The sequence below is a fragment of the Filicampus tigris genome, chromosome 8, assembly GCF_054856515.1.
Source record: "Filicampus tigris isolate MCC_2025a chromosome 8, RoL_Ftig_1.0, whole genome shotgun sequence".
NCBI lineage: Eukaryota > Metazoa > Chordata > Actinopteri > Syngnathiformes > Syngnathidae > Filicampus > Filicampus tigris.
Window position 1 is genome coordinate 17795076 of NC_141224.1, and position 22885 is coordinate 17817960.

Here is a 22885-nt window from a genome sequence, read left to right on the forward strand (position 1 = left end):
CCGGCAGCATAACAGCTAAATGCAGCTTCACCATTTTTACTTTGAACTCTGGACTCCACTAATTGACTGGCAGACTCTGAGAGCCCTACTGGCTTTATATTCAATCAGCATTTTTTAAATGTATTCAGGACCCAAATCATTCAGTTATTTATAGATTCAGTTTACAAATTGTAAAATGCATTCTTCAGCTGACTGGGAGCCAGCGCAAAACCTCCAGTCATCCATTCCTCCATTTATCCTGCATACAGTCACTTTTTTCATGGGTGTTTTTGTAGCAGTGTTAATTGTTTAAAACCAATCAATTGTGTGTTCTGAGAGATAACAGCTGTTATAACACTTTTTCCCCATCCAAGCGTCCATTAAAATATGTGCACAGGTGCCCCTCACAATCAATATTGTGGTTAATGCAGTATGTCTTTCAATTTGCCACATTCACAATGATTCATTGGACAACTGATTTAAATTTTGCCCTCTTGATAAATGAACAAGCCACAGTTGGCAGGGGACTGCAGGCATGCTTTTGCGGGCACGGAGAAGCAGATTAGACCTTTGATGGGTCTTTCAACAGTGCTATGCAAAACCAATTTCAAAATGAAATGTGTGTGTTTATATTTGGTAACGGTAGAACATTTGTAGTTTCTCCACAAATAAAAACTGTTCAGGGTTATTGTAATAACCTGTCTGTAAAAATGGTCTTTGGTTGGTTGAAAATACCAAAAGGATCTTGATCCTTACAGCATAATTCCCACACTTTTTCAGCTCTTTCGAAACCAGTCTGATTTGAGGGAGGAATCTTGTCTCGTGCAAATGTGCCAATACAACATATCTATCCTGTATGAGGCAAGTTAAAACAAATACAATGTATATATTTTTTTTTCGTCATTTCCGGTGTCGCGCGAGTGGCTGCCTGCTACAGTAGCTCAGGCTCATCGGTAAGCCTTTTCGTGTGTTTTTTACCTCATTATTTATTCTACCTCATACTTTTTCACATAGTGGATGTTCTTAAACTTACGCAGCAGTGGACATCCAACTTGCATTTTTTTTGCTGTTGCTGGTGGCTATTTTTTGCGCGATCGTGTCCAGAGACATGGCTTGGAGCCACGGCTCCATTGTTTACAGCCGGTACAGCTGTTAGCACTCCGCGCTAACCCCGCGCCGGCTCCCGGAGAACAGACCCAATATCCCCCGTGAGCTGAGGAGGAAGAGACGGGGATCTCGTGTGGGGGTTAAACGCCGGGCAAGGAGGAGACGATTCCACCCCGTCCTCCTGTCTGTTATCATGGGGAATGTTAGATCCCTCCCCAATAAGATGGACGAGCTAACGGCACTAACCCAGCATGAGAGGGACTTCCGGGAGGCTAGCCTGATGCTATTCACTAAGTCGTGGCTAACAGCGCTAACGCGGTCGTAGAATTGGACGGCTTCCGAATCCTACGTGTGGACAGGACGCTGGAGAGTTGGAAGAGGAAAGGAGGAGGGCTGGCTGTGTTTGTGAACGATAGATGGTGTAATCCTGGGCACATCACGATTAAGGAGCAGCTCTGCAGTAAGGACATTGAGCTGTTAGCTGTTGACATGAGACCGTACTGCATCCCGCGTGAGTTTAGTCATGTGATCGCGGTGACCGTGTACGTACCCCCCGCTGCCAACAGTGATACAGCCTGTGATGTCTTGACTGCAGCTGTGAGCAGGCTACAAACACACCACCCAAACGCCCTGCTCCTCATCTCTGGTGACTTCAACCATGCCTCTCCTTCCTCCTCTCTGCCTTCATTCACACAATATGTCACCTGCCACACCAGAGACAATAAAATACTGGACCTCTTCTATGCCAACACCAAGGAGGCGTACACATCACTGCCCCTCCCCCCGCTGGGCAAAGCTGATCACAACCTGGTGGCTCTCCAGCCTGTGTACAAACCCCTGGTCCGCAGGCAGCCAGCTGTGACCCGCACGGTTCAGAGATGGCCTGGAGAGGCCAAGGAGGTCTTAAAGGACTGCTTCAGCACAACTGTGTGGAAAGTATTCAGCGATGCTCACGGGGGAGACATTAGTAGTCTAACGGACACTGTTACAGACTATATACATTTCTGCATGGAGAACACCATACCCACTAGGACAGTAAGGTGTTTCTCCAACAACAAACCCTGGATCACACCAGATATAAAAGCTCTCCTGAAGCAGAAGAAGAGGGCTTTTGCGTCAGGCAACAAAGAGGAGTGGAAGATTGTGCAGCGCCAGCTGAGGAGGTGGATCAGAGAGGGGAAAAGGTCCTACAGGAAGTGGATGGAGGAGCAGCTGCTGCAGAGTAATGCCAGGGGAGTCTGGAGAGGCCTGAAGACCATCTCAGGCCACGGACAACCCAAGACCCGGACTGGGGGGCACCTGCAGTGGGCAAATGAGCTGAATCTTTTTTCAATAGGTTCGATCAGATGCCTGCCCCCACTTGGTTTCTCCTGCTGCAGCTTCCACCTACCCCTCCTGCTGGGTGTGTAACCCCCTCCCCTCTTTTCTCCACAGTCTCCAGCTCCCAGCTACACCAGACAGCCACCAATCCCTCCTGCCCAGCCTTGGCCTTCACAACATCTCAAGTGAAGAACCAGCTGAAGAAGATGAAGGCGAGGAAGGCAGCAGTATGTGAGGACACAGGACTGTGTGTCTGACGTGCTCCTCTGTAGCACGGGTGTGCCGCAGGGAACTGTCTTGGCTCTCTTCCTGTTCACCCTCTACACCTCGGACTTCAACTACAACACCCCTACCTGTCACCTGCAGAAGTTCTCTGACAACTCTGCGATTGTCGGCCTCATCACAGACGGAGACGATCGGGAGTACAGAGAACTTACTCAGGGTTTTATGGACTGGTGCCAGCAGAACCGCTTCCTGATCAATGCGGGGAAATCCAAAGAGATGGTGGTGGATTTCTGCAGGTGCCAACGCTCTGCACCTGCACCAGTGAATATCCGGGGAACAGATGTTGAGAGAGTCTCAACTTACAAGTACCTGGGTGTTCATTTGAACGATAAACTGTACTGGAGCGACAACACAGACACCCTCTATAGGAAGAGTCCGAGCAGACCCTTCCTACTCAGGAGACTGAGGTCTTTTGGGGTACAGGAGACACTCCTCAGGAACCTTTATGACTCGGTGGTTGCATCGGTCATTTTCCAGGGAGTGGTCACCTGGGCAGGCGGCGTCTCGGACCGGGACAAGAAGCGGCTGGACAAACTGGTCAGGAGGGCCGGCTTTGTCCTGGGCTGCTCCCTGGACTCTGTGGACTCAGTGGGGGACAGGAGGATGATGGCCAAGCTGTCATCAATGCTGGACAACCCGGCCCACCCCCTCCAGGGCACTCTAACAGCACTCCACAGCTCCTTCAGCGACAGACTGTTACACCCTTGCTGTGCAAAGGAGAGATTCCGCCGCTACTTCTTGCCTGCTGCTGTCAGACTCTTTAACAATAACATTGTGTAGTCTCTACAAACTGGCGGACATTAGTGCAATCGTGCAGTCCTGCACCTGAGCTTATATTGTGCAATACTCAACATTCCCCACTACTGTGTTCTTATTTTTATCCAATGCTGTTCCTTAGCACTGTCACTTACAGTATTTTTTCCTCTGTACTGTGTACAGGCTAAAATGAGTGTTTCTTCATACTTTATATGTAGATGTATGTTGGTGTGTATATACATGTGTATATACACATGGTTACTGCGTATATTTACATAGGTTTGATTCTGAATGTTTGCTGTTAATGTTATACATTAACGGCTACATTATGGCGCCTCTGTGTGACCTATATCTTTGCCGCTGTAACGCTGAAAATTTACCCACTGTGGGATCAATAAAGACCTTCTTATTTTATCTTATCTTAATGACAGGCAGTGAATTAACTTATATAAACATTATTGAGGGATCTCCGAATCTCCTAACAAATTAAATCAATTGTTTAACTGTTTAATTAGCAGATAGACACAAATTAATTACATTAATTATGTGTATGTTACATGATTTGGTGAAAATACCCAGATGAACAAGAATTAACACATACTTATCACCCTCTTTTTTACAACTCTGTTAAAATCAGCCTGTTTTGGAGAAGCTTTGGATGAAGGCAAGTGTGAATGCACCTAAGCCCCCAATCAGGAAAAGCATTTTATTTTCATCCATGCAGGCGGCACTTGATCACCAAAGTAGTGTGAGGATCTCTGCATGTGACACATGAGGACACATTGCCAAAAATAAATATTGACATCCCTTAGAAACACATTTTCGTATAGAGGCAGCTCACACTTTTTTTTGGGGGGGGTGAGGGGGGGTGCGTAATTTCACACTGATTGGGCAGGGAATCCAGTAACCTAGTTATTTCTATACAAACAAATAAGAAGTAAATTTTAACCCATCATTCCATCTTCTGCTTGCCTAAACAGGGAAGCCCAGACCTCTCTCTCCCAACCACTTCATCCAGATTTTTCAGGGAACTCCGCAGGCCAACTGGGAGTCATTGTCTCGCACATGTCCTGGGTCTTCCCCGGGGAAAACCCCTGGTGGGAGGTGCCCAGCTATTTAACCCCTCTATTTAACACCTCTAGAATGACCAAGCTTGTCACCCGATCCTAAGGGAGAGACCGAACAAGGAAATTCATCCATAGCCAAGAAGAAAACCACACCGCTCGTCTTTAATCTGAGGTTTAACATCCTGACAGACCCTCCTCTCCCGAACACACGTATTGGCCTTACCGTGGAGTCTGAGGATTGTAATCCCCCGTCGTTGGAACATACGCTCAGGTTCCATTTCTTAAAACCGGGGTCCACCACCCTGCTCTGCATTCACAGGCACAGTCCCTGATGTCCATGTAGTTTTGTGACGTCCCACCAACCAAAAAGCTGCGGTTGGACTATTGTTTCAAGTTGACTATACAGTCTTACATACATAGAAGGCCGTGGGTCGGCCTTCTTTTATGTATTCAAACTTCCATAATTCAGTGCCAGTAGCACTTAAAAAGATTCTGACAGTTGAGGAGAAAAATTGTTATCTTCAAAAAGAGACCAAAACTATGCCGATACTCCAAATGGTTCAAGTACAGCATCAAATTTACTTTGGTGCACCTTTCGTTCAGGTAAAACTGCCAGGGGGAATGGCAAAGTGTTAAACACCACTTATTCCATTCAAGCTCAACTCTGAAACCCAGCTACGCTAATGCCATGGCTTGAACCTGCATGACTTCTTCACGTATGACCTCATTAATCTTCAATAACGATGTAATACATGATGGCAGCTGCAAAATGAACATAAACTGAAAACTGTTTGTCTGCCAATTTAAAGAAAGAAGAAACTGATTGGGAGATCCTTCATCATGCAGCATGATAATGACGCAAATAAGGTGCCAAACAACAAAGATATTTAACAGGGCAAGAAGTGGATCCTTTTAGAGTCCGGCAACGCGCGGCTCTTTCATCCTCATGTTGTGGTTCTGTGTGGCTTGGTTAAAATAAATTGTAAGTGTCCGATTGAAGTGTATTGCAACGTCTTCCGAAGACACTACGTCAGATGTAGCTTAGTTATCTCGATTTTTATTATTCCAACATGACTACTGTGGGCCATAGTCGACGCCAACTACAGTGCAACAACAGTTCCGTCATAAGTACACGCTTATCTCTGGTCCTTCTCTCCGTCCGCTCACTCCTCTCTCACTCGCACTCCATTCCAGCGAGTCGCGTGATGCATTCAGGAACCTCGGAAACAATACAACTTGGCAAAACACACATTTCACCACAGATAATCCAATTTGTGACAGTATTTTATTTGGCTCAAAATAAAGCAAATAAACAGCTAAAATAAAAAAATTGAACTCACTGTCAAATGCTTTGTGAGGGAGTTGTATTTACTGAGCATTTTACTGTCAGTTGTAGACCTGACATTTCAATATCCACCCATGATGTACAGTATGTTTTGCACTCCTGCAGTCTATAACTGATTCCATGGTAAAAAAAAAAAAAATGGAATCGGAGACTAACACTTGCTGTATGTACTGTTACTCTACTTTATTAGGTTCATGGCAGAATAAAGCAATTGAGGTATCTATTTGTTACAGGTACTGTTTGCCTGAGCCTTTTTTAACCAGTGGCAAATAGTCAAACACAATTAATCTTGAAACTGAAAAAGATAAATGTGAAAACAAAAACTGAATAAATCATTAACAAACAGATTAACGAATTTATAGCAAGAATTGTATTTATTTTTCTCAATTGAGTATGAATGAAGCCAGCCAAATGCAGAGGGCACCTGCCCCTAATGAACTTATCAAGGTGTTAATAGCACACAGTTCTAATGATGGTTAGTATAGTGGCAGTACACACAAATAATATGCACAGACATCACAATTCACATCCAGAAATAACATTTACAAAGTACTTACTGTTTAGGTAATTACTGACTCGTGCCGGAAAGTAGTATAATGGTGGCTAATTATGTAAATGCCTGCCTGGGATAGTCTCTGAAGCATAGAAGCGTTTCACTCGTCTCTGGAGCAGAACTCCCTGTGGACTTCTGCTACAACAACACTGAATAATTTAATAGCAAACACCCACTGCTGTAGAGACTGACTTGTTAGCTAATAAAATCACATCTTGTTAAAGGGTGTGCTGAATTTTTTACCTTGCGGTTATAATTGGGAGACGGCAGTTAATGTGTAAAACAGAACCCCTTTACTTGACCATGTCTCCAAATCTCTAGTCTTTACAAATGCAGATCATTTTCATGAGCCAGTGGAGGAACAGTGTGGGTATTAAATCAGGGAAAACTCATGGAGATGGTGTTCATAATACTCGAGGGAGAAGAGTAGCAAAAAAAAGCTGATAATCCCGAAAATCACAATACATTGGTGGCCTGTCATTGTGGAATACATATATGGTTGGTAATATCCTGATTAATGCGCATGAATTCATTTTAAAAAAATGTTTAATCAAACAGTGCTGCAAAGCTTGAGGCCTGTATTAATTGTATTACTTACATATTAAATACTTTTCATAATGATCCTATCCATTGATGACTTGATCAACTCCTGTAGTTTAGGATGTGTCCGGTGGTTAGCTTTATGTTCTTTGTGTTATTTCTAGGTCTTAGTCTTTAAATGTTATTTTAGCAGTCCTAAAAATACCACTTGTAGCAGAAGTAATGAAATACATTTTATTTATTGTTGATGTTGTATATATCATTATTGAATAATTAGAACAATAGTAACAAAATAAAGTTAGAGTATACATATACAGTATGTATAGAATTTTGTATATGTGTTACAATACAGTCATGGGCCACAGCACTAGCTACACCTGCATAAAATGAGGTCTAGTAATATAGACTGGACATGAAGTATGTTTATATATTGTCGCTGGCCTGTGAAAAACACGTATGTCCGATTTTGGAATTAAAAAAAAAAAATTCACATTAATGTGATGTCTGTAATGCGGAAACACCATTCACATAAAAATAAGAAAAATGAGAAAAATGCCAAATGCCCGTAGCCAGCTGGGATAGGCTCCTGCACGCCCACAGCCCTTGCGAGGATCAGTGAATCGGCTAATTGATGGATGGATGGATATTGGCTAATGAGTTTCTACAAATTGTGTATTATTCTAATTAAAATGTAAATTTAAGAGAGTGTGCTAGAAGCAATTGTCACTTGCAGTAAATACTGCATTCTTAATATCCCACTGTGTCACATTAATGTAGTCCTGTATTTTACATTCTATTCATTTCTCAAGCTGGTATCATTTATGTTTTCCTACACTTCAGGTAAAATATCCACCTCAATTGGTAAAAAATAAATAAATACATCTACAAAATAGCTTTTTTCAGCACAATTTTCAGATTTGATCTGCAGCTCTTATAGCCAACTCTTCTGCTGGTTGAGTATTCAAAGTGCAAATGTGACTCTATATACTGCACTCCCAGGGCAGAAATGATTTTCCTATTATAGCCATTTTGTTTAGTGTATTCTCTGTATCATACCCAGTGTCTGTACAATGGTGCCATGAGAGAAGGCTGCATAAAAGAAAAACACTGTTGTATGTGCAGAAAAAAAAACATGCACAATCTCCCTCCACACTCTGGATTCTTTTGATTAAGGGCCTTTGAAAAATATGCAAAACACTTTGACAAGCAGCGAACAGAATCTTGACGACAAGGACCTGCATGTGCTGTTGCACTCAAATCAAGGCTACATAAACACATGTGCTGAATGCTGAATTCCCTAAACCGCATTACTCTCATTCACTTCCCAATGCTATGTGCTTATAAGAAAAAAAAAAATTGTATGGAACAACTTTCTTAAACACACAATTTTACACATGCACTTATAAGTTCATGCTACTTGTTGAATTCTGTCCTTTTAACTTATTCTTATAAACACAAAAAATGAAGAAAGTAGAAAATTGAAAATGTTAGGAACAACGGCTCATTATTTTACACTGAGACTAGACCACAACGATAGCGACACACTTTTAACACTGCAATATCATGAAAACTGTGACATTCCTAATAATAATAATAATAACAATAATAAGAGGATAAGGTTAATCGGGCAATATATGAATTTATATGAAAACATTGTATATTTTCCAGTCCAATTTCAAGTGGATCCTGTTAGATGGAACGATTGTAACGTTGTGCATTGAAGAAGTCAAACACCTTTGTTTGGCAAATCTATCTATGATTAAACGCTCAAATGTTCAAAGTTATGCCATCTGTTTGGGGACACATTCTACAAGAATGACCAAAATAAGGGGTCTTAAGGGAAGAAGAAGGTGATATGTGAAGAATAAGAACAAACACCTGTTAAAAGACTCACTTTCAAAGCAACAAGAGTTCTGCCGTGTCCCAATACTTAGGGTGGCCAAGATCAACGCACGCAATAGTACATGCTGTCAAAGTGCATTAGTGGTCATCAGAAGTATTTTATTGTTTTTTTTTATGTCTTACAGAGAACATGTTTTTTTACACTGGTGTACTGGTTTAAAAAAAAAAAATCTTAGGCACAATTCACTTTCACTTGACAGTTATTCCTTCCAGAGCTGGGCCGTGTATCCACCTATGACAGACGCCCATTTTGTAGGCGATAAACAAAGATGGGAAACTTTCAAAAATAGATGGACTAAGCATAGTTGGAAGCCCATTTTTTTCCATCTATGTAATCGAAATAATCTATTTTCGCAGTGAGGCTTAAACGGACACGGCAAGGCTTCCATTTCCCGTTGGGTGTGGCCGAGGCTTGTTGACATCTTCTGGGTCCTAAAAGGACATGAATTTAGCCCGGCTGCACTGAGTCTTTTGTTTCAAATATCAAATATGGTAGGTGCTAGTGGAAGTTGGTTGAAGTTGGTAGACGGAAACACTAATGGAAGCCCGTTTTAAAGGATAGGCGGACCGGCCTATAGGCGATTTACTATTTGGTCCGGCTGGACGGACGGCGGACGGGTACCCCGGCTGCAATTTTAGTAAAATGCCCAGCTCGGTTCAATACTAACTTAATGGATAACTTATTTCGGTATGAGGAAAAAGGATGGATGTTGTCTTAACTAATTTATTCTGAGGACTAAGTGTATATGAATGCATTCACAGGGGATTTGACATCATTGCAGTGTGAAAATGTTTTGTTTCAACCAGCTTTAAGGATGTCTGATCTGTGGCTTGGTGTAAGTCAAGGAGCAACACTTTATTTACTGATGATTGGTGACAGGATACTTTAATTCATCAGGAATACTTGAGCAATTATGTAATTTAAAGGTCAAACAGAAAGATAGTTTTGTGTATCTAAGTAATAGTATCTCAATTCAGTTTGTCAAAGCTCAGAATCACTTGTATTCTGTAGAATTACAATGTAAATTTTGAGCTTGTTTGTTATCTTTCCATTTCCTTTCCCAACATTGCAAATCTGTTGTAGTGTTTGGGTATACATAAGTGGTGATGCACCTCTGCTGTCTGCCTGGAGTTATCTGTCTGTCCATGTATTCATCACCACTGCTTTCTTCTTATCAGCAGTCAGAAGCTTGCATGCGCAATCGCCTGATTTGTCAAGGGTGGCTCCAAAAGATTCTGAAAGGCACTCCACAAATCACCCAGTTGATCTAAAATATCGACCAGCCACAAAAAGTCATTACACACAATAATGGCGGGCGGGACCTTGACGATGTGACTTAATTAGGTTTCAAATGGCTTCAAAACTGCCTTCAATTCTGCACCTCAAAAAGTACTGTTCCTTTGTATTCATTCTGTAGGATAGCAGGTATACAATTTGAAGCACACTGCTTATGCCTAAACTGGTGTAGCTCCTAACTGCAAATTACAGGAGCTGAACAACTATCACACCTTCCGATCCAAGAGCTACATATTCTATGGTATATGGGCTGTCTTAGATAGAGCTTTTCTGCCTTCAAGGTACTCAAAGTGCTTTTACATTGTCACCTCATTCACCAACTACCGGTAATGACACGGCATCTGGAGCAATTAGTATCAATATCTAGCTGAAGTGTAGTTGGGCTGCTTGCTGTTAAGAGACTGCTCCACACGAGACTGGCATACACAGTCAAAAGGCTCAAAGTTCTTATTGAATTACTGTTGTATATTCACTGCCATTCACTGTGTTTACAAATTATTGTCCAATCTTAAGTGTTGAAAATACCTTACTGTCTTTGAAGATGGTTGAACAGTATACACTTACAGCATGGATGCGAAGAATGTCATGGGGGAATCTATATGGTTCTACTGCCCTATGTAGTGAGACGAGTGGTGTTTATTTCCACACAAGTTACCAAATACGGTACATTGCCTTATAAAGACGACATAAACGTTTTTGTCTATTTATTTTCACAATGTAATTGTGTCTCCTCACAGAAAACCAAGATCTCCACTTATGATAAAATGTGGGAATTCATGAGCAGTCGGCGGTATTCTGTGATGGTGAAGAATGTTGAAGAGGGCATTCACAGAGTACTCACGTCAGATTATGCTTTCCTCATGGAGTCAACAAGCATTGAGTTTGCCACACAACGCAACTGCAACCTCACCCAGATTGGAGGCCTTATTGACTCACAAGCCTATGGGGTTGGGAGTCCAATCGGTATGTATATACCTTCTTTAAGTTTATTGTTTTTTATATGCATATTAACACTGTTGCTACGATGCTTTTTTGCAGCTGTAATATTCTATTTTTCACTAAATACAATGTAATGTTAAACACAAGAATGGTACTGACATATGCTTACTTTGAGTGATTTACAACTGTGTACACACTGAACCATCATTTCTTGGTGAGCTTTCCAGACATTCCTTGTCTGTGACTCAAAATTAAAAAATATGGTCCCGTATGAAATAAAGAAAAATGGCAGCGCCCAGCGGTTTCTTGAGTTCCCCGGATTAAGAATTTGTACAATGACTTAGAAATCGACTTTAGTGCCATCTCATTGCCAGTTACGCGTGCGTGTGAAGTTTAGTTCAGATAAACTACACCAATTTAAAGAAAGTTCAATGACAACTATCTCATCTATGATGAAAAGTGCACTCAGACTGTAGCTTCTTATAACCACACAGTAATACACAACGCGAGGAGATGTGAAGGAAGTGCTGCTCATGTAAACAAAATCGAGGCAAGAGGGCAGCTTGGCTCGCTTAGCTAGAGGCAAACAAGCCACCGACAATAAAATGGACCCAGCATGCAAAACTATGGGGAAACGGTCCAAGCCCACAGTCAGGAGTGTCACTGTATGATCCAGAGATACTGCCTCTGTGCTTCAAGACAAACTGGCAAATGTCAGGAAGGAGAAGTGAACCTGGAGGAATACACTTCATCCATCCTGGGCTTCATCTCAAAATGTGCTGAGGATGTCTCCACCACCATGACCATCGCTATCAACCGGAAGCCCTGGCTGAATGCATAGTCAACCATTTGACACCAACAATAATACCCTCATCACCAGACTCACACCAACACTCTCCTCATTACAACCCATCAGATGTGAGGAGAACCCTGCCAAGGATTAACCCCCATAAAACTGCAGGCCCTGACAATATCCCAGGGCGGGTACTATGCCCACCAGCTGACCGAGGTGCCAACAGACATTTTTAATACCTCACTCCGGCTAGCTTCCGTCCCAACATACCTAAAGACTGCCTCCATCATCCTCATACCCAAGACCTCCACATTGACAGGTCTGAATGACTATTTGCCAGCGGCCCTCACTCCAATAGTCATGAAGTGCTTTGAGAAGGCACAGATCAAAAACTTCATCGATGTCAATGTGGACCCTTACACTGTATCACTACAGGAAGAACCGCTCCACTAATGATGCCATCTCATAGTGGACGCCACAGCCCTCACCATCCTGGAAAGCAAGAATTCTCATGTATGCCTGCCCTTCTTGGATTTCTCCCCCGCCTTCAACATCAGCATTACACAGATCCTGTTGCAAAGTTGAACATTCTTGGGCTGAGCCCAGCACTGGGGAACCGGGTCCTGGAATTCCTGACCAACAGACCACAGACTGTCAGGATCCACAACACTGACTGCTATTCCATTACCCTGCAGACTGGCTCTCATCGGGGCAGAAAGCGGGCTCTCTGCATCATCAAGGTCCCAAACCACCCCGCACACACCTCCTCCATCCCCTATCCCTCAGGCAGGAGCTCTATGGAACATCCAGAGCAGGACCATCAGGCTAAAAACAGCTTATACCCCCAAGCTGTTAGAATGTTTAAATCAAACAGTGCTCTGTAGCCCCAATATCCAGCTCCCCCATGCTTATTCCTCCCTGTATGTGGAATACGAATTTTTGAGCACTATTCTTTTGTCAAGTACGAAATTACCATGTAACTATCCAATTCAAGTCTCTTGAATTTTCATTCTGCTACATCTAAGTCTTTGCTGCATTTGTAACTTTGTACATGTTCAAACCGTGAATCATTTTTGTTGTTTTTGTTATCGTATTTATATTATCATAATTTTTTTCATAGGTCTTGGGACTAAGTCAGCTGACCTGGGACCTCGGGTATCATATTTCGTACTATATCATGGAAATGTGTGTTGGTATGACAATATATATATATATATATATATATATATATATATATATATATATATATATATATATATATATATATATATATATATATATATTTTTTTTTTTTTTTTTGCAGTTTTTTTGCGGAGCATCAGCCAACCCCCCACTTTGTTGATTACCTTCCACAATAAGTAGATCTGGATGATTATATGATTGAGAATCGTGATATTACATGATCAGCTGCGAGCTGTGGGCATATTTACTCCATCAGAACCGGCGGAAATGTGTGCAACTGTAGCCAATCAGAGTCCATCTTTTCCTTATAACTTTTGTTTGCAAGTTGAAGTAAACAGAACCCGCTAATAAATTAACCCTTTCATGCACTTAGGAGAAAGCAACTTTTAAATAGCTGTCCACTGTAGTGACCACTGTGCATGAAAAGGTTAAAGAAGCACTAAAGAGAAAGTAATAGGAACAAAATGACTGAGCGTGCAGCTAGAAGTTGCTCGACGGAAGCACTAACGGAAGCGCGTTTAAAATGATAGACGGACCGACCGATAGGCGATTACTATTTTACTATTTCACCCAACTTGACAAAAAGTCGGATAGACGGATGGCGGAAGGGTCGCCAGGCTGCAGGCGGATAGCGATAAACGGACCGGCATTGGTATCGCAGCTCTTTTAATGTGTTTCAGTGTTCCTCTCGAATGTTCTCCTGTAAATCTGCTTCACGTTCAAATGATGCTTCTTTAATACCCGGCGTATTGTGAAGATGTTAATGGAGTTGACATTTTGGAATATGGCATTTTCTTGAAGGATTACATTACGGAGCTACCTCAATGTGATAGCATGACTTGCAATCACCATGTTATAGATCTCATGCTCTTGTTGTTTATTGGTAAGTTTTCCTCTGCCACCCATGTAAGGTTGTTGTCCAATCCTAGAAATCAAAGGACAACACTGTATGACAATTTGTAATGTATGCCTTATGTATTTGTTAAAGAATTAGTTACCAATGTAATTGCATTGATGTTTTGTTTAAAAATAGTAATGCATCACTGCACAATGACTAGAATACTACCCTAAATGGTATCAATAGTTCCAATTGATTTTTTTTTCTTTTTTATAATATCATACTTTAACATCACATAATTCCAGTTGATTTCCTTTGTCTTTTTATAGTATCATACTGTAACATCACATTGAGGTAAGATGTACCAGTACTGCAGGCTTACCCACACAGACCAACACACAATTAATAGTTTATATTGTACATCTTGCTTTCCAGTATATGTTAAGTACTTGATACAGTAACTTGTCCTATACAATTCTGTAAGTCCATTAATAACTAAACCATTGACTACATACCTGTTTTCCCTGCAAAAGGTTTGGATGATGGAGGAAACTGTAGAGCAAGGCACATTAAGATGCACTTGGTGACCTGCCTCTGCCATTGTTAGGTGATGGTTGACAACATGGTGTATAATTGAGGCCAGAATTTCATCCGGGACAGCATGGTGTCTTCGTGCTCCTTAGCCTCTTCCCCCTATTCCACCAACACACATCCTCACTCCTCCTCCTCCTCCCTTTCTTCTTCCTCCTCCTTCTATTCCACTTCCAAGACCAAGAAATTGCCCTTGTTCATTTATTTGGCGAGGTACCTCCGTGTTCATACTGCAAATAGCACTGGGCCTGGCCAAGCTCTATACTGTATATACGTACATGTTTGGCAGCATTCACAATCACAATTCACAACACCTGTCAGCTAACTATAAACAAATGGATTGGTCATCTGACATGTGGGAAACTCCTCCTTCGTTAGTCAAGTTCTAATTTCACCTGAATGTCAATTACTGTCATGAATTTATCAAATGTTCCAAAGAATATATTTATGGTGTTCATGGTATTATGTTCTTGACTAATGTTGGCAATTGAACAGACTATGGCGTATATATTGATGACTTACACAGTGAAATCATGCTGACATATTTTATAGAGAACAACCATTAGACTGCTAATCAACTAAAACTGGGATTTGTCCACGTGTGAGAATGTCATTTCTGTTTTAAGAAATGAGCCAAACATATTTAAAAATTCTAAAATAACTGTAAAATTTTGTTGAATTTTACTACACACTTTAATATTTTTTTAAATCTTGCGCACTAGGAATCACAAAATTTAAAAAAATATGTAAATTAAAACAAATTAATGAAACTAAAACAAAGTATTTTTGAAACAAATTATAACATAAATAAAAGTTAATTAATTACAAAAAACTGAACACAAAACAAAATAAAAATTAACTATAATGAAAATTCCCAAACTATTATAACCATTAAACTGCACATGATATACTCAGCTTGCAAATGTCAAATGAAAAAATTCAGAAAACAGTTGAGTCGTGATTGATTGTTACCTGAGCCTTGGACAACTGTGATGTTATTTTCAGTTGACAGCAAATGGCAAAATGGCCGCCCCCTGAAATGGATGAGAATGGGTGGATTTTGCTGCTTAAGTCGTATTCGACAAACACAATAGTAATCAGATTGATGAACGTTATTTTGTGAGTTAGTTTTTTTTTAAATTTATTTTGAATTCGATTGCCAGCAACAAATTCCCCAAAATTTGGACGGGTAGCATGTTTACCACAGTGTTATGTCACCTTTCTATTAAACAGCACTCAATAAGCTTTTGGTAATTGAGGACACTAACTGTTGAAGCTTAATAGGTGGAATTCTTTCCCATTCTTGCTCGAGGGAGTAAAGATTTTACAAAAAGCTAGTAATCTTCATAGGAGGTTTTTGATCTGTGCTTCGTATGGTCCCTCACGTAGGACCTTTTTGACCAGGGTGACCGTGCCAGGAGGATAAAGCCACAGAAATACATAGTTCCTTGGATCAAACTCATCCACCACGATTAGGTGATGGCTCAGAGAGGAGTTGAAAGGCCCTTCTAAACCTCAAATAAAATATCTTCAAGCCTTGCCAAGGACTCAAAAATACAGCAACACATATTTGGTTTGTAACTTGGGAAAATACATCTACGTACACTCTCATCCAACCAACAATCAGAGATGTCCCGCCTCTCCCGAGATTAAACCAAGATTTATATATTTTTTTGTCACCTCCATGTCAATATAACATTTACACTGTGGTCCTGTCATTGGATCAGGTCAGGTCATTGTGATCTATTCAACTAAATGGTGACCACATCTGCAACTGTAATGCAATATCCGTTGAGTATATTGCATTACTCCGCCACATCAACTGCAGAAGCGTGATTATCCAAAGATTGCAGAAGTAAAAGTGTCCATTTATACCTTAAGAGTACAATTACAAAATTTGAAATTGTTATTTTTCTTTTAGAAACTCCACCCAACTGACATAGCTTTAAAATAGTTTAGCCACTTTTCTAATTTTATTGTGGCTACCTCTCTCTGGTAGCTAGCTTCAGTGTAGTGAAGATGCATTTGATGTAGAATAGGTTGAAGACTAGCTCACTACACTACCTGTGTATATGTATAGAAAAATCAATTCAGTTGTGAGTTGGACTATATAAAAAATTTGTGCTGTCAAGCGATTACATTTTTTACACTAATTTAAAAATTAAAATAAACTAAATTAAAAGAAATCCATAATTAATCGCGATTAATTATATTTTTCAATTACATTTTTTTTTCAAAGCTTGGAAATTATATTTACTTTAGTAAAATCTTGGAACTAATGTGAAAAAAATGTAAAGTATATTTTGATGCAAAGATTGTTCTAATAGCTCTCTTTGATCCTTGAATACAATTCTTTTCCTGTAAAATACAACTCTTGAACCAAAGATGTACAACTAATTATGGTATTTGAATTTGGCTTTGCAAAGAGCGCAGATCATTTTGGATTTCTCCAATTTGCCGTCAAGCAAATTTTTAAAGTAAAACTACATAAAGGTTTGTCATTGCGACAGTGACTCTCCTCTAAGTTTGGCTGCAAAGTGAGCAGAGGTCAGCTGTCACAGGAAGTAAATAAAACAGAGTTATTTTTTTTTATGCGTTGTAAAATTTAATCTCCATAGTTAATGCTTTAACTTTGACAGCCCTAAAAAAAAAGATTTGAAGATTTTTTTTTTAATGCAACAATATTAGTGTCCTATTAGCAGTATGCTGAGTGTCACCATGTGTGTCATAGAAAGAAAAACGTATGCGAGTGAGAGGAATGTGAGCAAAGTGAATGAAGGCTTCCAAACACTTTCTCTATGGGCCAGCATGTGTGATGTAGAAACGAAAGGTGCTAACATTAATACTCTCTGGTGGCTCGTTCACATGCAGAAAGAACAAGGTATTTAAATTGCTAATCCTACCCTTTTAGTCGGCTTTACCATCTGCGAACCGTATTCCCATATAGCCTGGCCTTTTAGCATATATCTCATTGACTTGAACGGTGTTGGTGTCAAACTGCATTAATACTTGGGCCTTGCTGGAGCCACAGCTGCCAGTTCCCATGACAACCTTCTCACTTGTCTAATGGATACACTTTTACCTCCCAGCTGTTTGACATGTACTTTCTAAAAGTGTGTTTACTTTGTATACTTTCACCACCTAATCTTTTTGTTAATGCATATAATGGCAAATGCATGATTAGAGTAGTATTTAGCTAAAACAAAAACATACTAATGCTTTGTTGATTGATGTCCCTATATTTGCAATGACATAATTTGCATTTTTTAAAGGGCATGGTATTACCATTTTACATGCATATTTAGCATCTCAGAGTAGTTGATATCAGACCATTTTGATTCGATACAATTACTTTTTTGACAATTTGTGTGATTTTTTTTTCACTCCCCATCAAACACATGACAAAAACTGCCTAACAATTTCAAAGTTTTGTTCAGAATGTATTAGTGATAACAAATTGTACTTTTTTAATGAAGGATAAGCTTACGTGAAACAGTGAACTTCAGACTAGCCACCATTACATTCAAAACAATGAAATGAGAGATACGTCAATGATGGATACAGAAATAATCCAGTTTCGATCAATTCAATGGTTTTACAATAAAATTACCTGGACAAATAAGAATATTCGCAAGCATTGATATCACGGAATCAATCCGCCCATCGCTATTTCAGTCGTAGCTGTCATTCAGCTTCTCCCATACAATGTGCAAAGCAAAGCAATCATATCTTTTAATTTATCTAACACTATTACTGTTTTCAGGTTCTTGCATACATGACATTTAATTTGGGATGTTCTTAAGAATTTATAATGTGCGAAAAAGGTGTTTTTATGTACAAAGTGATTGCAAAGCTTTGAGGACATGGAGCTGTATGTTCTGTTTTGTTTTGATATACTCATAATCGTAATAATTTTCATCATCGTAATGGTAAAATGACATTTTCATAGTTTCATCTTTATGGCCAACAAAAAAAACAACACTCACACACAGGATGTGATTGATGATATACCACTTTAATCCACCCATCCAAGATGTGTATCTCTTTCTCTCAAGGGGTTGAATCTCCCTGCCATCACACCTTCTTATTTTGTACTTATTAGTGTTGCTGAGGCCGGGTGTTGGAAGCGGACCAGCATTGTAGTTGTGGCTGTCATCATTGTTCTCTCACCCCTCCACTGGTCCTCCACCCCTTAAATCTTTCCTGTTTTGTCTCTCACTCTACCCTTTGTCCCTCGACTGTCTCTCCATTTCAACCCATCAGTTTTGAATATTATGTTTTTATAAGTGTGGATCATGGTGGACATCGGGTTAGCACATCTGCCTCACAGAGGTCATGGGTTTGACTGCGGCTTTCCTGTGTGGAGTTTGCATGTTCTCCCAGTACCTGCATGGCGTTCCTCCGGGTGCTCCGATTTCCTACCACATTCCAAAAACATGCATAGTAGGTTAATTGATGACTCTAAATTGTCCCTCGGTGGGAGTGTGAATGTTTGTTTGTGCCCTTCCCAGGCCCACCTTATAAGTGCCTGGGTGTCCACTTAAACAAACAAAATAGACAGGAATGACAATACAGACGCTTGCTGTTGGAAAGGTTAGAGCAATCTCTTCCTTTAGGAATCTGCGTGATTTTGTGGTTCAGGGGACACTCTTGATGAACTTTGATGACTCTGTGGTTTCATCCATTATGTTCTACAGAGTGGTCTGGTGGGCAGGTCCCATACGGTCCTTTGTCCTGGACTCCTCTCTGGACTCAAATGACACAGCATCTCTGCCCTGTCTAATTGCCTCTGGCTCAATATCGTAACAGTAACATTTTTATATCTATACTTGGGAAGAGGCTGCCCCCCTCCACCGAAAATACCAAAAGAGCACAGAGCATGGATTCTACTCCGAATTCTAACATTTGTATCATTTTGGCATTTAATCTAGGGGCCAGCCTTACATGGGGCCTTCAGGCCGCCAGTTGCTCATCCCTGCTATATGCATTCTCCTTTGGAAGCTCTGCTTCAGAATATCCACATCTATGTTTGTGGCTCATTTGTACCGTGTTTTACAAATAACGTTGTTTTAGCTCCTTACACTGATGACGATGCTTGATTAAAGACCAGAAAGATGCCTCTCTCTGCATTACCGGAACTTTTTTTGTTATGTCCTCAGCCAAAAGTAAACTGGGGAAGAGTTATTTATTTATATTTTATTTATATTTTATATACTATTTATGTCTATATTTATGAATACATGTACCACAGCCTTTTATAGTTTTTCTTTTATTTATTGGATTGTAAAGTGCTTTGTTACAGCCCTAGCTGTTATGAAATGCGCTATATAAATAAAATTGTATTGTATTGTATTGTATAATTAACTAACTAACTGCTGGGGGTGGCTTTAAGGCCACTCTGCCCTTCCAAGAAACCTGGCCTGGCATTGAGATGGTTTTAAATACCTTAGTGTACTGCATTTCTTGGTCAAGATAACACAAGTTGGCAATCTTATGTTGTGATAGTGAGAAGACAGATGAGAAGGGACCAACATTTTTAAAGGTTGGCTTTTTGTGGAGAAATGTTTTCTTCTGGGCGGCACGGCGGTCGACTGGTTAGCACGTCCGCCTCACAGCTCAGAGGTTGTGGGTTCGATCCCAGCTCTGGCCTCCCTGTGTGGAGTTTGCATGTTCTCCCCGTGCCTGCGTGGGTTTGCTCCGGGTACTCCGGTTTCCTCCCACATTCCAAAAACATGCATGGTAAGTTGATTGGACACTCTAAATTGCCCCTAGGTGTGATTGTAAGTGCGTTTGTTTGTTTGTCTCTGTGTGCCCTGCGATTGGCTGGCAACCAATTCAGGGTGTCCCCCGCCTCCAATACGCTCAAGTATTCCCGCGACCCTTGTGAGGAGAAGCGGTAGGGATAATGAATGAATGTTTTCTTCCTTTGTTCAGAGATATGTGTGGATGCAAAGAGTTGGAACCAGGAGTTGTGGGATTATTTACTGTATGTATTTTTTTTTTCCAAAGATGAAACCATATACGCGTGCATTACCGTTTGCAGTTTGTGTTTTTCTTTCACACTAGCTTTGACAATCTAAATTGTAATTTTGTAGCCTGCCAGAGTTAACTGAACTCATGCAAATTGTTGTTCTTTGTTTTCTTTTGAGGATCTGTTAGTAATACTGCAATATAATAACAATTTATGAAGAAACTATGGTGCTGTGGATTTTCAGGGGGCATCATAATTGGATTGTTCCTCAATGTCACTTATGCAAGTGTGGGTTATATCACAGTCAATAAGAAGGCTAGTACTGTGCATCACAGGTTGTGACTGTATGACACATTGCGCATGTTCATGTCCATGATAACGCAACTGAGGTCTTTCCATTTGTTTGGATCTGACAGATCTGGCACAGTGTCAAGGCTGGCTGTCGTTTGGCGACGCCAGTGATTTTTTTCTTTTTCTCACACATTGCCTTACTGCACTCCTGGGCTGAGTAGAAGTTATGTAGTGAAGATGGCCATGAATAACAAAGTGATGGTAGCAATTCATGTTCGCCATCACTATTGTGATATATGTTTTTGAAACATACTGTCTGTTCATGCTAAAATAAGAGATAGCAAATGTCCTTGGGGAGAGATGGACAGATGAAACAGTCTATAAGATGAATAAATGCATCATCTCTCTATCTCTCTCTCTCTGTATGTATATATATATATATATATATATATATATATATATATATATATATATATATATATATATATATATATATACATTTACACAGTGATGAGGTTTTTAAAAAGTGTTTTGGGTGTTTCAAATATTGTGTCCTCTTGCTGAGGAACAGGTTGAATAACATAGACCTTATGATGGCAGACCTGACAATCAAACAAATTCACACTAACATAAGTTTAAAATGGATGATAAAAATTCCATTCATATACACAAAATATTTATTTTAAATTCAGATTAATTTTTTTAAGCTTGTTGATTTTGATCATTTTATTGATTTTTAAAGGCATATACAAATTTGACTTTCTTATGTAGGACACCTTTTGTCGCAACTCTCAGTGATATATCAAAATAGTGGTATCTGAAATCAGTAAAAGAAAAAAGGAAAAAAAGTAATCATTATTATATCGAATCAAAAATGTCTGGTATTTCCCATCATTGCCCCTTTGCACGGCAATTTTCTTCCAGGTCAGGAACTGTCGGATGTTCAGGGAATTGTAAGATAGCAAGTTGTCATAGTGAAAGAGCCACAAATTGTCCTACCACAATTATCGCCCACAGAATCTCTTTGTTGACATGCTGGTTGATTGTTTGACCCTGTGGCAAGGACTCAGTGGATGATGCACCTCACATCGAAGAAAGTGATCAACATGATTTTGACATGGGATTTACATGGGCCTAGATAGACCAATCCGACGTTGGCCAACTGTGACCGACGCTTGCCCCCTGTGGCGTTGGGCCGGCTGTCGGCACGTCAAGCTGGAAAAATACACCGCGACGACCTTCTGCGCATGTGTGAAATGTAATACCCTTCCATGCCATCGGCGGCGGTAGTCACTATTTCTCATGGTTAGAAAAATCCAACCAGAAAACTATTGGCTGGGGGCGGATTATAAAAATGTAAACAATGCATTCAGCTGTATTCTTCGCTCACGATGAACTCCCACGTGAAGTAAACCCTCAACGTTCTTGACACAGTATCGTGAAATACTTACATTGTCAACCCTCGCTCTTGTATTTGTAAGATTAAGGCAGCAAAGGTGTTCTCACTGTTTATCCGCATTTGTCACTTCCTGTTCATGCTTCGAGCGCTCAAATGTCACAACGCCGATTCAACATGCGTCAACGCCCCCAAGACACTACAACGGTGGTCACTACACCAATCAGACGCCGCAATCAGACGCCACGACGCTTCACGACCTCTGACGTCGGACTGGTGTATCTAGGCCTTTAGACTGTTTACTTTCTTCAGCCTTTGCGATGTCGGACCCTCCCAATAAAGACGCTCGTCTTTGGTCTCTGGGTCATATACTCATATATCCACGAGTGACAACTCTACCTAGCAAGGCTGGTCTCATTAATCTCATCATCACTCACTCTGTTCTCTGCTTGATGACCTAAAACAGAGGATTTTTATATAAAAGCATGCAGAATAAATTTCAATGGCTTCATAGAGCTGAGGTCACATCTTCTGTATATACTCCAGGGCAATTAAATTGAAGGGGTTTGAAACACATCTTGTAACGCCAGTGCTGGAATCTTTCTGGCACAGCTTATATACTGTGCATGCTGCACTGCATTACAAGAAAATGTCTGCCAGGAGTTTTTTTTGTTTTTTTTCACAAGGCTTGTCCAGCGCCATTTAATTGGGCATTTCAATGGGCATTTGGTTT

The 22885-nt window shown here is 40.5% G+C and overlaps 1 protein-coding gene across 4 annotated transcripts in view; it reads left to right on the top strand.

Moving 5' to 3' along the window:
• Positions 1–22885, top strand: part of grik2 (glutamate receptor, ionotropic, kainate 2) — a 187545-nt gene that overhangs the window by 138944 nt on the left and 25716 nt on the right. For all 4 annotated transcript variants that reach the window (XM_086037437.1, XM_086037439.1, XM_086037441.1 and 1 more), the window contains one exon: positions 10889–11114. In XM_086037437.1, the coding sequence (XP_085893563.1) occupies positions 10889–11114 (226 nt within the window). The remainder of the gene's footprint in view (positions 1–10888; positions 11115–22885) is intronic.